At 47.5% G+C, this 16,269-nt stretch overlaps 1 protein-coding gene across 1 annotated transcript in view; it reads left to right on the forward strand.

Annotated features, from left to right (window-relative positions):
* LOC135816232 (lysosomal Pro-X carboxypeptidase-like) overlaps positions 1 to 16,269 on the forward strand; it is a 48,137-nt gene that overhangs the window by 13,236 nt on the left and 18,632 nt on the right. The window contains exons 6-11 of the mRNA XM_065329640.1: positions 9,645 to 9,693; positions 10,893 to 10,941; positions 12,171 to 12,219; positions 12,817 to 12,913; positions 13,361 to 13,468; positions 15,980 to 16,035. Coding sequence (XP_065185712.1) covers positions 9,645 to 9,693; positions 10,893 to 10,941; positions 12,171 to 12,219; positions 12,817 to 12,913; positions 13,361 to 13,468; positions 15,980 to 16,035 — 408 coding nt within the window. The remainder of the gene's footprint in view (positions 1 to 9,644; positions 9,694 to 10,892; positions 10,942 to 12,170; positions 12,220 to 12,816; positions 12,914 to 13,360; positions 13,469 to 15,979; positions 16,036 to 16,269) is intronic.

A 16,269-nucleotide genomic window follows, 5' to 3' on the forward strand; every position in this document is an offset into this window, starting at 1 on the left:
TTTTTACCGACTTTTTTCGCAAAAGGTTGTGATGGTGATCCGCGCGCGTCGCGTACGCGTCAGCGAAGCGACCGTACAATTTTTGTACAACAATGCACGTTTTGCATTGATTTTCGAAAAATGTTCAAGAAGAACCACTCGAAGCATACTTCGCTTCGTTCATCGTTTTGGAGTTTTAGCTTTGGAAGACGAGTCCTTTGGAGGTATGGCTGTGACATGCACACTTTATTGTTTCAAACATGTTGAATTGCCTTACCTTGCCCACCTGCCACCCGCTCTTCAAAGAGCGCCCCAGTTCCACCTACCTCGACTTTCAGAATTTGCAGTTAGACAGAACTGTAATATTTAGAATCACAATTAGCTGCCAAAGCTACTCTCAGCCTAGCGTAATATGGTAGATGTATAGCTTCAACGTGTCTAATGGACTTACCTGGCCCACCTGCCACCCGCTCTTGAAAGAGCGCCCCAGTTCCACCTACCTCGGCGTTCAGAATTTTTTAGTTCGCCAGCAAAGTAATATTTTAGAAACAGGATCAGCTGCCAATTCTCTCAGCCTGACGTTATGTTGTGGATTTATAGCTTCAACCTGTGGATTTGACTTACCTGCGCCCCATGGCCCAGCCTGTTTCACTCTCTTTCAAGGAGCACCCTACCTTGCGTTGAATCGTAGCATTTTGAGCTTGTGAATAATTTTGTAGTATTGAACGAGTAATTCATGTCGGTAGTTGGTTTGACTTACCTGCCCCAGCCTGCCTGAAGAAGCGCCCCTCACCTGATATCCAGCCATGTTCTTAGCATGGCTTGTGGATTTGACTCAACATTGTCTGTGCCAGTTCTACCTGCTGTGTGTACAACATTGTAAGAAGTTGACAAGAGTATTAGTACATTTCAATTTCAGAAACATAGTCAGAAATACTTTACCTGCGGAGCGCGTGGATCCTGCAGCTCGCTCCATGATCCACCCAGTGGCCGTCACATACTCAGCGTATTGCTAGCTTGTCTTCTTGCGCTTGGCAGCCGGCACGATCAGCTTGTTGTGAGTTGGCAGCGCTGTCGTCAGGTACTGGGCCACTAGAATCCTGAGGCGGTCGACATCCTTGTTCGTATTTTGCAGAGTGTGGCGCAACATGTTGAACTTGTGGTGGATGGACTCGCCACCTTGCTCTCCAAGAGCACCAAGAGCCATGCCAAACCTCTCCATGCAGGGGACAAGATGACACTCGAGAAGGTGCAACTTAGGAGTTACAGGGCGTTTGTGGCGTGCTACTACCTCGGACCGGACATTCGCCATGAAGGAATTGATCTTCTCCTGCAAGCTGGAAGTGACAGTGTCGTCAGCTGCGCTAGTCGAAGAGAAGACGGCTCTGCAACTGGCGTACGCAGCAAAAAGCGACAGGTACCTCTGGGAGCACTCTGCGGCAGCTTGGATCAGTTGATGCTGAGACTGTGTCGGAGCAAAGTGGGCACCATCAGGATTGACAACAGAGGCGACTACATTGACCGGAGCAGATACAATTTCACGAGTTACTGACGGTTGTTGTGCTTTGTTGATGTGGTTACCTACAAACGCGCCAGAATGATAGGCCTGCCGATCGATCCTGTGCTTCACCAAAACCGGTTCAAAGGATGAAGCGCAAGGACCATTCTTGACCTTAGCACCCACGAGCTGCTCCTCTAAATGAGCGATGCGGCCGCTGATCTCATTTAATTGCTGCTGTTGTGTTGCCCAGTGCTGCTGTAACTGAGCTGCAAACCCTGCGTGTTGTGCTTCTGCCGCATGATTTGCTTGCACCGCTTGTGCTGCATTCAGCAATGCCCATTGCAGTTGCGTCTGTGCTACATAAAGCTGCTGTTCTTGCTGTGCCTTCTCTGATAGCAGTGCCCATAGCTGCTGCTGTTTCTCGGCTACTTCCTTGAATGTTGCGCTTGCTGATTCTGCGTTGATCGATCTTGCCAGCATGAGGTCAATGGCTTCTGCATCTCTGATCATTGCCTCAAAGAGCAGAGGAAAAATACCAAGATCAAGGTGCAGTATGGGAATGCACACATCACGAATGTCAATCGGGAGGATTTGGGGTCTGATGACATTGTTGAACTGTTTGGCATTTTGAAGTCTGGACCCAGATGCCACAAACTGACCATGGTCTTCGCTCAAAGTGGCAAGGGTTCTGTCAGGGAAGGGAGTGTCATGTGTCTGCTGCATGTCTTTCTTGGTGGCCAAACAGAACAGACAGGGTCTGACACCACTTGCTCCTGACAGCCCATACAACTTCATCATGAAATCATAATCCCCAAAGAGGCACACTTTGATGGTCTTACCCTTCCATGTCGATCCGCGAAGGTTGGCAATTTGCTCAGCGTACGGCTGAAGCATCGTTGCCAAATTGGAGGGCGAGTCCTTTCCAGCGAACACCAAGAAGGGAACAGTGTTGCTCAGGGAGTTGGGGTGCAAAACATTCACGAGCTGGAAGCAAAGCTTAAATGAATGACCGCCATGGTCCCCTCCAATCTTCACCCACAGCTCATCTTCTGGCAGTGTCCCGTTCCAAAGCAACGTGCCCGCTGTTTCGTTCAGCTCAACAAAGTGCAGAACGAGCTGCACGAGGTCCTCAAAGCGCACGACTGGGCTCATCACGACGGTGCCAGAGCTATCAAGAAGAGGAACTTCTTCAGCGACGAGAGGGAACGGGAGCTCTTCCGACAACTGCTTCCGCATTTCCCGTTCCGACTCTAGTGGCAGACCACACAACTTTAGGTAGCGGCGAAGCTTCCGCAAGCCATTCCAAGGAAGTTGGAGGTCAGCTTTGATGGCAAGTCCAATCCCCTTGGTCAAGCCTTCTGGGAGCAACCCGGCCTCTCGCAGAAGATCCTCACGTCGTGCCGTACGCAATGATTGCAGCGCGTGAATGCTCTGCGCATCCTTTCCTTTCGCTCCACCACATGCTGCTTCCTGGATGGTAGTGAGAAGGCTTTCCCTTCTCCTCAGAGTCGCAGAGGAGGCATCCGCAGATGACACCCTGGCGACAGGAACACGGTGCCACATGGAGGTACTGCCTCGGGTACGCTGTTCAAGGCGACCATCATCGGATCGAGCTTCGATAAGCTTTGTGAGAAGCTTCGACCCGACATCACCTTGAAGGACACTGGGCGGAGCGTCCAGGACACTACCAACTGTAGACGCTGGCGACAAATATCGCTTGGGCGGCGGGTTCTTGCCGAAGGCACAGTCCGCTACATGCTGCTTCAATGTTCCGAGGGGAACTCTTGCTGGGCAGCCCTCAAAAGCTAACTCACCAACATTGTCACAAGACACAACAAGCTCAGGTAGTGTGCTGCTAGCAAATACGTGTGGTTGTTTAAAACCTGACAATAGCACCATACGCTTACATGAAAAGCAAACAGTGCTGGCTCCCAGCCAACCCACAATGCACGACACACAGAACAGTTTGCTGCAGCACGGCGATTCCACAGCACGATTCACGACAAGGCCGCAAATAGGGCAGACCAACGAACTCGGTACGAACGTGAATCTGTCTGGCGACAGAGGCAATCCACACACATGGCTTCCAGTACACAATGCGGAGAGCTTTTCCGGGTCCACATCGGTACCATGGGTGGGGGAGGGTTGAGTAGGCCGTGGCGCCGCACACACACCGCAGGCCCGTAGCAGCCCCATTTTGGTTGGTCCGGCAGGATCCGACCTCGAAGCTCCCCCCCCCCCCCCCCCGAGCCCAAAGTGTACATGATTGTACGTGTATGTACATGTAATTGTGACCATGCAGAGTAACTATAAATATAAGTTTCCGTGCATGGCACGGTAAGTGAAGTTAGCAACCCACCAACAATTACATTCCTAACATAATTTGCACGTACTTGCCATAGCGCATCACGTGCCCGTGCAGAACACGCACTCCGAACTCCCGCGCTCCGGCACGGGACCACGCGGAGCATGCGCATTACTCCGGCTCTCGATGCTGTTTCTTCATCCTTGCTGCACCAACAGTCAGATCGCTTGACAACCTTGGCCAGTTTTTGAACACCACCACCCACCCCATCATCTCTAACCATCATTCTATTCTAAGCCATCCCGGAAGGGAGAACGGTAGGGATCGTGGGTCAGGCCGGCATTGAGCCAAGTGCGCCTACATGTGCTCACAAGTGCATCCCTACCGTAAGCTCACGTATTGACACGCCTAAGAACGGTAGGGATCGTGGGTCAGGCCGGCATTGAGCCAAGTGCGCCTACATGTGCTCACAAGTGCATCCCTACCGTACGCTCGTGTATTGACACGCCGGGCAATTGTTGCCCCCATTAGCCCTGGCATTGGCCAGTCTAACGCACATTGGTGCTTGCGATACTACGGCATTGGACCATAGTATTGCATACTGTATGCGGCAATTGTTGCCTATGCCCTGATAATACAACGCGTAATAGCTCCCAAACAGGTCGGCTTGTTGTGTGGTTGTTAATAATAATATTCGCGGGATCCGCGTTTGCATCACTTGAATGTTCAGAAACACACACGCTATAGCCTTCGAGTGACGTAGGGCGAGAAAAGGAAGAAGGATGTTCTGCGTGAGTCAGGAAAAGGGCATCAGCATGTTGTGTCTCTCCAAACAGAAATTCTTGAAGCCTTTGAAGGCATAGCAACAGTATCTAAATGCATGTGATAAAAGAGCCAAAATGGACCTTTGGAGGAGGAGAAAGTACATTGCAATGGAGGAATGGCAGGAGGTCATACAGTACAGGACACGTAGTTCTACATGTATGTACATGACATGGCATTGGCTATTACCAATGGTTATACTCTTGCTATTGTAGCGTATCCCACCGCTGGCACCAATTCTGTAGCGGGCCGCAGTCTCTCTCGGAGGCAAATGCAGACGGGTCTCAGTGAACACACTGTTGTTAACTTTATTATTACTAAAGACTGGATTGAAGGTTGAACTCTAACTCTAACTCTAAACTGACATCACTGAAGGTTCTAACTGGCCTTTCTAACTGTACTTCTAACTGGCGTGTAGAGAATTGTGAACAGCAGCTTTTATAGGCAGACAGCGTAAATGCTGCAGCAGCAATGGTCACGGCAAAGGCTCAGCAGAGAGAAGAAGAAAGGTCAAAGTATGTTGTGTGGGCTACAGTCATTGCACAAGGAATGCCATTTGATTCTATGCAGAAGAAGGAGCTGAATAGCAGTGTGGGCAATGGGCGTAAAAGAGGCGGTTGAAAGTGCAGCAGTATTTCTAAGGTCAAGAAACATTGAACGCAGTGAGACTAGTTGCTATCCATGTCATGGATCTGCAAGCACGGTACAGAGTTGCAAGTGCGGGGTACGGGTGCGGTGTAACACGCGTGACCAATACATTGAAAGTGATTCATGCTGCAGCTGTGTGAATTACTAGCGTGCCAACGCTACACTATTACCATGCACTACCTCTACTTACCGGTATATACCTCACTACTTCTACATGTACGTACAGTCAACTTCGCTAATAACGACTTCGGATATAACGACAATTCGCGAATAACGACAGAATTTCCATGCCCAGAGCAAAGTCCCATCTGACTGTATACATTTAACTTCGGATATAACGACTATCTGAATAACGACAATTCGCGAATAGCGACATGATTTTAGTGCCCCGAGGTCATATTCACTGCTTGAATAACGACTTTCTGGTTTTTTGACAGCTATTTCAAGTACCTGGCATGCAGAAGTACCAGAAGAACCCGTGGCGATGGATAAGGCACACATACAAGAAGATACAGCCAGGGGGTGGGTGTTTTTCTTTTTTCTTTTCTTCAAAATAGTTGGAATGATCAGCACACCTATTGGACATGTAGTTGTACAGTACATGATTGCACATTAATCTTCATACACGTACATGAACATGTCCCTGTAGATGGCTCCAAAAGGTAAATTTTTCAATTTATTTCCCTTGTATATTGACTTTATTGTTCCTTTCAATTGCAATACGAAAATAAAGTACAAATTGACGTAGAGCATGAAAAGAGCTTCATTTCGATATGCATGTCATACTATACAAAATATGGGTTCACAAACATTCAAATGGGACTTCGGATATAAGGACACTTCGCGAATAAGGACACTTTTCTGATGCCCCGCCGAATGTCGTTATTCGCAAAGTTGACTGTATTTCCCACACCATGGGTGGACATCCTGAGCTGCTCACATGTGTGAGCTCCTGCTTTTTTTTTTTTTTTTTTTTTTTTTGCGGAATATTGGTCCGGCAGCTGCCGGACCTGCCAGACCGCCTGCTACGGCCCTGCACCGTGAAGGGATTTGGCTTTCTTTTGTCGGCCACCCTTCCTCGCCGCAGCAATAGCCGTGCAAATGCTGCACTTCGTGTCTGTATGTGCAGACCATTGGTGCAAAGCTGGCAGTTTCTGACCACAACCACCACTAATACTAGCAACAGCAGCACTTCCTACTGTCTTCATGACAGACGTCATGCTATCAAAACACGCCTTGCAAAAATGACTTGGGTGTATATCCTCCTTATCTCCTTCCACTTTCTCACCAAACGCACGAAATATGTCTAGGGAGTAATCCTTGACACTATAGGTTGGGGCACTCCATGACTTGTTGCCCTTACGGTGGGTTGGTAGCTTGCAGCCACCCAAACGACATAGGGAATGCAAATGCCCCACATGAAACGCATAGTCATGATCAGGATCCATCGTAACACTCCACACAACCTATGCACACAAATTTGAAAATTTTGAAAACAAGCACAATGTACCTTCGGGTAAGTCGCCGAGAACATGGATCTGCCCTTCAGAACACGAAGAACTTTTCTGAGCGTGGAAACAAGAGATAGTCCTACCTGGAAAAACCTCCCAAAGCCGTGGCGTTTGCTCCAGTAGGGTATACCAGGCGTCTCCAACTCCACTTCGAATCGTTACCAAAGTCTCACTACGTAGCAGCGTTCAACAAGGAAGTCAGCAAAGAAACAGTTCGATCGGGAAAGAAACAGTTTTTTCGGCTCGGTTCCTGCAAGGCCCTACACTACCGCATGTATAGAGCTAGTTGGTGTGATTCTCGTTGTTCCGTGCAGCTCAGAAGGGCCTCGATATCAGCATAAGTCGACGATCGCGTCGAGCAAGTTTGAGAATTTTTTTGAATTTGAGTGCGGGGTTTCCCCGCAATCACGACTACAGAGCCTGTACTCATACCCACGCTGCTGTGCACTAGATCACGCACTGTGAGACAGCCGTGGTCAGTGCTGGTGCTGTCAGTGCTGGTGTTGTCAGTGCTGGTGTTGTCAGTGCTGGTGTTGTCAGTGCTGGTGTTGTCAGTGCTGGTGTTGTCAGTGCTGGTGCTGTCAGTGCTGGTGTTGTCAGTGCTGGTGTTGTCAGTGCTGGTGTTGTCAGTGCTGGTGTTGTCAGTGCTGGTGTTGTCAGTGCTGGTGCTGTCAGTGCTGGTGTTATCAGTGCTGGTGTTGTCAGTGCTGGTGTTGTCAGTGCTGGTGTTGTCAGTGCTGGTGTTGTCAGTGCTGGTGCTGTCAGTGCTGGTGCTGTCAGTGCTGGTGCTGTCAGTGCTGGTGCTGTCAGTGCTGGTGTTGTCAGTGCTGGTGCTGTCAGTGCTGGTGTTGTCAGTGCTGGTGCTGTCAGTGCTGGTGTTGTCAGTGCTGGTGTTGTCAGTGCTGGTGTTGTCAGTGCTGGTGCTGTCAGTGCTGGTGCTGTCAGTGCTGGTGTTGTCAGTGCTGGTGTTGTCAGTGCTGGTGCTGTCAGTGCTGGTGTTGTCAGTGCTGGTGTTGTCAGTGCTGGTGTTGTCAGTGCTGGTGCTGTCAGTGCTGGTGTTGTCAGTGCTGGTGTTGTCAGTGCTGGTGTTGTCAGTGCTGGTGCTGTCAGTGCTGGTGCTGTCAGTGCTGGTGTTGTCAGTGCTGGTGTTGTCAGTGCTGGTGTTGTCAGTGCTGGTGCTGTCAGTGCTGGTGTTGTCAGTGCTGGTGTTGTCAGTGCTGGTGTTGTCAGTGCTGGTGTTGTCAGTGCTGGTGCTGTCAGTGCTGGTGTTGTCAGTGCTGGTGCTGTCAGTGCTGGTGTTGTCAGTGCTGGTGTTGTCAGTGCTGGTGTTGTCAGTGCTGGTGCTGTCAGTGCTGGTGCTGTCAGTGCTGGTGTTGTCAGTGCTGGTGTTGTCAGTGCTGGTGCTGTCAGTGCTGGTGCTGTCAGTGCTGGTGCTGTCAGTGCTGGTGTTGTCAGTGCTGGTGTTGTCAGTGCTGGTGCTGTCAGTGCTGGTGCTGTCAGTGCTGGTGTTGTCAGTGCTGGTGTTGTCAGTGCTGGTGTTGTCAGTGCTGGTGTTGTCAGTGCTGGTGTTGTCAGTGCTGGTGTTGTCAGTGCTGGTGTTGTCAGTGCTGGTGTTGTCAGTGCTGGTGTTGTCAGTGCTGGTGCTGTCAGTGCTGGTGTTGTCAGTGCTGGTGTTGTCAGTGCTGGTGTTGTCAGTGCTGGTGTTGTCAGTGCTGGTGCTGGTGTTGTCAGTGCTGGTGTTGTCAGTGCTGGTGTTGTCAGTGCTGGTGTTGTCAGTGCTGGTGTTGTCAGTGCTGGTGTTGTCAGTGCTGGTGCTGTCAGTGCTGGTGTTGTCAGTGCTGGTGTTGTCAGTGCTGGTGTTGTCAGTGCTGGTGCTGTCAGTGCTGGTGCTGTCAGTGCTGGTGCTGTCAGTGCTGGTGTTGTCAGTGCTGGTGCTGTCAGTGCTGGTGTTGTCAGTGCTGGTGTTGTCAGTGCTGGTGTTGTCAGTGCTGGTGTTGTCAGTGCTGGTGCTGTCAGTGCTGGTGTTGTCAGTGCTGGTGCTGGTGCTGGTGCTGGTGTTGGTGTTTATTGTGTTTAGTAGTCAGTCTCTCTCTTTTAGAGCCCGGTCACACATGCACTCGAAAGTAGCGTATACGCTGAAGCGAGGTCGCAGGAGCGAAAATGGCATGGCAACGGCGAAAAGCGGAACTTCCGCTTCAGCGGAAACTCGAAACCGCTTCCGCCAAAATTTTCGAAGCGAGACTGTTGCTTCTGTGGATTCGCTTCCGTGGAAAACACCACGGTCTGCTGTATATGGACTTGCTACGAGAAATTTGTATGCGTATGATGTCCATTCAACAAAAATGCGTGGAAGATAGTTGAGACCTCGTCTATTCTCCGTACCGTATGTACCACAGTCCACTTTACTCTCATTTTCCGCCAAAGTAGGAGTTGTGCCCTGTTTGCATGTGTGACCATACACACGTGGTTTCGCTGGAGCGACACCAGGCTCGCTGCCGCCGAACCTCGTCGCCAAAGCGAAACCCCAATGCATGTATGACCGGGCCCTTAGCGAATTTCGGTTTCACTAAAACTTGGCTCCTTTCCCCCATAGTCATGTCATACCGGGTACCCAAAGGCCCGTTATGAGCTGCATCTGATGCTTGGATCATTGAGTGTAGTTGTGTTCATTGAGTGTAGTTGTGATCATTGAGTGTAGTTGTGTTCCCAAGTTATAGCCACACACAGGTGCAAAAAAGTCAACCTGACCGACTCATGCAATTAGTTGTTAGTTTTTATGAACGTGATTATTGATTGAAAAAGGTTGCAGGAATATTGTAAAGAAACAATGTCATGTGAATTTTTCTCATTATTGTATATGCATGTTGGTCTTATGCAGGAAGAGTTGTCATCTACGAAGCTGATTGCTTTTGGTGGATCATACGGTGGTAGGTTTCGTCGGATACATTAGTGAAAATTCCACTTCCCAAATTTTCCAGGTTCAATATTTTGAGCTCCCTTGTGCAGTCAATAATTATTTTCGAAACGCAACCTGTAAAACCCACCACCCCAACCAAAATTTTTGAAAAGCGTGTGTAAGCCTTTAGGGACTGACGAAAAAAGAAAAGCGTCCAGAATTTGAATAGCAATCACACTGTACATGTGGGGAGAATGAAAATACAAAATTCATTTCGAGCGTCAAGTGGTAATCTCCACGAACGACGTCGAATTCCTTCACCTTTGGGATCGCCAACACCTTCAGTGCAATCCTTGCAACCATCCTTATGAGTTTTGTCGTTGTCCGTGGCCAATTAGCTCCTCGATATCGAGATGAAAAAATCAGTGAATATCAGCGTCAATGGCGTATCAGCGTCAACTCCTGTTTGGAGCGGAAAAGCGTGGTCCGTTCTTGCTTTTTTTTGGAGCGTCAACTCTCGCTTTTGCCGCTCTGGCGGCAAGTTACTATGGAGATTCGGATTATAATCCCAGGATTATTTCAATTTTGCCGCAGTCTGACCAGGCCCTTATATTCATAGAATGGTGGATGTGTGTAACTGTGTATGCCTAGTATTAGTGGGGATGTGTAGAGCTGTGCATGCCTAGTATTAGTGGGGATGTGTAGAGCTGTGCATGTATAAGCAACACTGATGCATCGAGCAGCATCTTATGATGAGCCTCGCCTTGAATTCTGCCTGTCAGGAACTCGCACCTGGTGTCAGTGAAAGCAGGAATAAGCTGAATGGCCGACATATACCCTTGCTCTCTCTCTCTCTCTCTCTCTCTCTCTCTCTCTCTCTCTCTCTCTCTCTCTCTCTCTCTCTCTCTCTCTCTCTCTCTCTCTCTCTCTCTCTCTCTCTCTCTCTCTCTCTTTCTCTACCTGTCTTTATAAATGTAACTTACTCTCTCTCTCTCTCTCTCTCTCTCTCTCTCTCTCTCTCTCTCTCTCTCTCTCTCTCTCTCTCTCTCTCTCCTCCCCCCCCTTCCTCTCTCTCTCTCTCTCTCTCTCTCTCTCTCTCTCTCTCTCTCTCTCTCTCTCTCTCTCTCTCTCTCTCTCTCTCTCTCTCTCTCTCTCTCTCTCTCTCTCTCTCACTCTCTACCTGTCTTATAGCTATGTTATGTCCTCTGTTTGAACGGTATGTATCTGCAGGTATGCTGACAGCCTGGTTTCGTATGAAGTATCCCCATGTTGTTGATGGGTATGTACATGTAGACGGACACACACACACGCGCACACACACACACACACACACACACACACACACACACACACACACACACACACACATGCAAGCGTGCCTTTGGACGTTTGGATGCCCATTGCTCCTTGCAATAATTGCATAGGGAGTTTCAATAATTATGTCCTGTGGCAAATCACATCGTTTGGCTGACTGAAGTCTTTGCCACCAAACATACAGTCTTGGTTTTGACAGAGCAGGCTAAGGACAGTCACAAACGAGGCGCCAGTCTCAGCTCTGCAATAAGTCTCACCAGCAATGGGTACCCGAATTTGCAGTGACAGCGTCCATCTAGCTTGTCCTGGGGCCATGCCTAGGTCTTGTGTTGAGGCCATCAGATAAAAGAACACACACACACACACACACACACACACAAACACACACATACACACCACACACACACACATACACACACACACACACACGCACACACACACACACGCTACTACTAGTCTACTACTACTACTACTAATGCCCGGCTACCACTAGGCCTAGGGTCACAAGACTCCATAAAGCAACCTGATTCAGGCAGGGAGAGTTTCACGAGTACATCTACGCTGAGACATGTGGTAAGCTTGTTGAAAGCGTTGAGTGCAAAGCTGGCTGGTGTGCTGGTACTGGACCCATTACACCACCATTCCACAGCCAATAGACAACCATTCCACAGCCATCTTACGTCTATTCCACAGCCATCTTACATCCATTCCACAGCCATTCCACAACCATTCCACAGCCATCTTACATCCATTCCACAACCATTCCACAGCCATTCTACAGCCATCTTACATCCATTCTACAGGCATTCTACAACCATCTCACATCCCTTCCACAGCCATTCCACAGCCATTCCACAGCCATTCCACAGCCATTCCACAGGCATTCTACAGCCATCTTACATCAATTCCACAACCATCACACATACACGAAGCACGTTGTGCACGCTGATGCAGAGTAAAAGCAGCAGTGACATGTCTTGCATTTCAAGGATTCCGTTTGGTCTGGTTATCTCTGCTGTTCAAGTTGAACAGGCTGGGAACAGGCTGGGTAAGTGAGTGATGTTGCTGTGTTGGTACAGAAGTAGGTTTTTGAGAATGTCAAACTTACCTATATCCGACTATAGGCTCAAACAACTTTGAAAAGTTGTTTGCTAGAATTGTTGCTTCTGTTGTGTTATCTTGTTTATTATCCAGTGGCTTGGCTGCGTCTGCTCCTATCTTCCAAGGAGATACGTTGTGCTCAGTAAGTCTTTTTTTATGTACAGTGATGCTCATACATTGTGCTCAGTAAGTCTTTTTTAAATGTACAGTGATGCTCATACATTGTGCTCAGTAAGTCTTTTTTTAATGTACAAACGATGCTCATACATTGTGCTCAGCAAGTCTTTTTTTAATGTACAGTGATGCTCATACATTGTGTTTAGTAAGTCTTTTTTTAATGTACAAACGATGCTCATACATTGTGCTCAGTAAGTCTTTTTTTTATGTACAGTGATGCTCATACATTGTGCTCAGTAAGTCGTTTTTAATGTACAGTGATGCTCAGTGAAATCTAATGCGAAGCTTTAGTGAGAACAGCTCTAACATCCCACATTAGGCGAGGCTTGATGATCATGAGATTTTGAGAAAGCTCAGCAAAGTATTCCTAGGCATTCTTTGTTTTTCGTCTCCTCGTAAGTGATTCATTATTCTCAGACTGGAAACTTCAGCAAGAAAACCTGATCAATGCGGAGACCGCACACTGATCAATGACAAGACAGCACACTGATCAATGACGAAACCGCACACTGATCAATGACAAAACCGTATACTGCATTTGCTCTTCTGTTTCTCCTTTCAGGCTTTCAGTGAAGTCGTTACGAAAGATTTTAGTGAAGTCAGCCTTGGATGTTCGCATGGTATCCGGGACATATTTCAGAGACTTCCTCATATCCTAAGTAAGCCTTCATAATCGAGTTTAGTTCTCTGTGTGTTTGTATGTACGTGGGTATGTGTTGGTGCTGTGCTCTTGGGGCCCAATTTCATTTGCCACTACTTGGATTTCGTTTTCGTTTTATTCCATTTCCTCATCATCATTATCTTTTTTATTGCTGCGATGTTTACTGTTGTTGTTGTTGTTGTTGTTGTTGTTGTTGTTGTTGTTGTTGTTGTTGTTGTTGTTGTTGTTGTTGTTGTTGTTGTTGTTGTTGTTGTTGTTGTTGTTGTTGTTGTTGTTGTTGTTGTTGTTGTTGTTGTTGTTGTTGTTGTTGTTGTTGTTGTTGTTGTTTTTGTTGTTATTATTATTATTATTATTGTTGTTGCTGCTGCTGCTGCTGCTGCTGCTGCTGCTGCTGCTGTCGTTGTCGTCGTCGTCACTGTTGTTGCTGTTGTCGTTGTCGTCTTAGGTAGTGTTGGTTCAGATGCTTTTGCTGAGAAGATAAAGCTTTGCAATTCATCCATGGCCAAGGACTTCTCTGATTGGTTACAAGGCATCTTGGCTTACATGGCTATGGGTAAGTCACATTGTTACATCATCCCTACGCTTACCTTACATCACCCCTGCGCTTACCTTACATCATCCCTACGCTTACCTTACATCATCCCTACGCTTACCTTACATCATCCCTACGCTTACCTTACATTCTAGTTTGGCGAAAGATCTGAACGCATTCGCCAAACTAGAATCACTGCAGTACCGTAGACAATTCAGTAGCCTAGTTACATTGCACAAGTTTATTTTCAAATACCGGAACACCTTGACTCAGTTCAGTTTTAATATTTCCCGTAGTGAGAGACGCCCCAACAAAATTATCCTCCCCAAAGCCTTGACAACATCCAAATCACTTTTTTTATTCAAAACCTCCCTTTTATGGAATTGTCTCCCACCCACATTGACTTCGGAATCTTCTGTCTATATATTCAAGAAAGAGCTGCGCAAACATTCTTGTCAGTATTCATGTCTACTCGCTGGCATGCCGTTACCCTGTTCATTGTAGTCCCCCCCCCCCCCCCCCCCCTTCCCAATCTGTACTCTCTTGTACCATCATCCTTCAATGCGACGGACCCCACGATAGGCGGTCAGCCTTTGGGTCATCCTAATACAGTTATTATTATTATTATTACATCATCCCTACCCTTACCTTACATCATCCCTACCCTTACTTTACATCATCCCTACGCTTACCTTACATCATCCCTACGCTTACCTTACACGTACAGCTAGTCATGACTGCCGTGGAGTATAGCCATGCATGGGGTGGAGAATATTAGTTGAAAGCAAGTCAGCCAATATTGAACAAGAGAGGGGCTGGAAAAGGACACTCGCAAAAAAACAAAAAAACAAAAAACAAAAAAGGTCCATTAGGCGAGACCAAAATAAAATCGAGATTCCCGGGCAGGACCCATGTGGAATTGGTGCGGGCGAATTTTTTATTTTTTCCTATGACTGTGTGTATGCGCATATGCCCATGCCATGACGAGCTTTTTTTTTTACTGTATTTTCCAGTAATTTTTAGTTTTTTTATTCAAATTTCACAAAAAACAGGCACGCAGTTTACCCGTTCAATTGTTCTGTTTTTCGGCCAACGATGGTCCTGATCTGTACATCAGGGAGTCGTACAAGCTCGGGTTTGTGTGACTCCACGTCACAGATCTACTCACACGATAAGTACTGTAGATGTATTATGAACTGTTCAAAAAAAAATTGGCCTTGGCTCCATTTTGGTGCGGGAGGGCCCGGGAATCACTAATTTTTTTTGGTCTCGCCTTATGGAGGACGACGAAGAAAAAGGCTACCGAAAAACAACTTTCATTTGATCTCCAGGATTCGGACTCCCCCGGGAGTGAGGAAGACTCCTGTGTTCTGTCACAGGCTCCGCAGGTTGTAGCTAGCAGCACGTGATTGAAGTGCTGCGGAGTAGCTCTGAGTCTGAGGCACGTGATTGAAACTCTTAGTCTTACATACCGGTATTCCTTGACAGTTGTAGTTCAACCAGGCAACGCTGACGGGAGATACTGCTAGTAATACAATCATATGAGTGATACTGCTTGAATAAAGAAGAAAAAGAGAAAACACTCAACAATCCATCTCACCATTGTTTACAACCTATTCCCTGGGGCCATGCAGTTGTATCATCCTCGTTTCAGTCTGATTGACAACGACGTCCACCCCTGAAAGCCTGTCTTCCACCTCTGAAAGCCTGTCTTCGATTCCTGCAAGTCGATGATCCACCTGGGTTAGTCAATAATCCACCTGGGTTAGTCGATGCTCCCTTGCTGCCAGTTTTGCTGACAGATTTTCTTCCACCGCTACTACTGCTACTGACAAACTATCAATTTTATTGGCTTTACTACACTGCTACCTCACTTTTGTCTGTACCTCATCTTGCTGGAGAGGCTGCCGTTTTTTGCTTGTGTGCGCATGCGCTATATGCACATGTGAAGACCGGCTACGTAATCGTACGCGAATGACTGTTGGGACATTCGCCTAAAACATGACGTCACAGAATTCGTAAAAAAAGACAGCTTTTGTCGCAAGCGGCTAGCCTGTCGCAAGACTCCTCATGAGCGCTCGAGCTGCATCAAAAGCGAAGCACGACAGGCGCGACCCAAAGACTGTACATGTGTGCTACGTGTCACATGTGTGTGTGTGTGTGTGTGTGTGTGTGTGTGTGTGTGTGTGTGTGTGTGTGTGTGTGTGTGTGTGCGTGCGTGTGTGTGTGTGTGTGTGTGTGTGTGTCCCATATAGTGCAATGGTATGTGCAGCGATTTCCAATCGATAGGTTGCGGGTTCGATTCCCGACGATTATGGTCACACACTGGAGCTCCAAAATTTGCATCCACTCACTGTTGTTGTGTTGTTGTTGTTGTTGTTGTTGTTGTTGTTGTTGTTGTTGTTGTTGTTGTTGTTGTTGTTGTTGTTGTTGTTGTTGTTGTTGTTGTTGTTGTTGTTGTTGTTGTTGTTGTTGTTGTTGTTGTTGTTGTTGTTGTTGTTGTTGTTGTTGTTGTTGTTGTTGTTGTTGCAGTGAACTACCCCTACCCTGCTAGTTTCTTGGAGCCTCTTCCCGCTTGGCCAGTAACGGTAAGAGTGGTGGTCATATCTCTAATGTTTATGAAAGCACATTAAACCATCCAAGTCACTGTACCGTATTTGCTGGAGTATAGTGCTGCGACACTTTAGATGTACTATTTCAGGCCCCAAATGGCAGGTGTGCACTATGCTCTGAATTTTCAAAGTGCATGTGCATGCACTTTGAAAATTAGTGCAATGTATCCAACAATTGCGAAGTTTGCCGCCTCTGAACCGGAACAAACC

This window comes from Sycon ciliatum, chromosome 4 (assembly GCF_964019385.1).
Source record: "Sycon ciliatum chromosome 4, ocSycCili1.1, whole genome shotgun sequence".
NCBI lineage: Eukaryota > Metazoa > Porifera > Calcarea > Leucosolenida > Sycettidae > Sycon > Sycon ciliatum.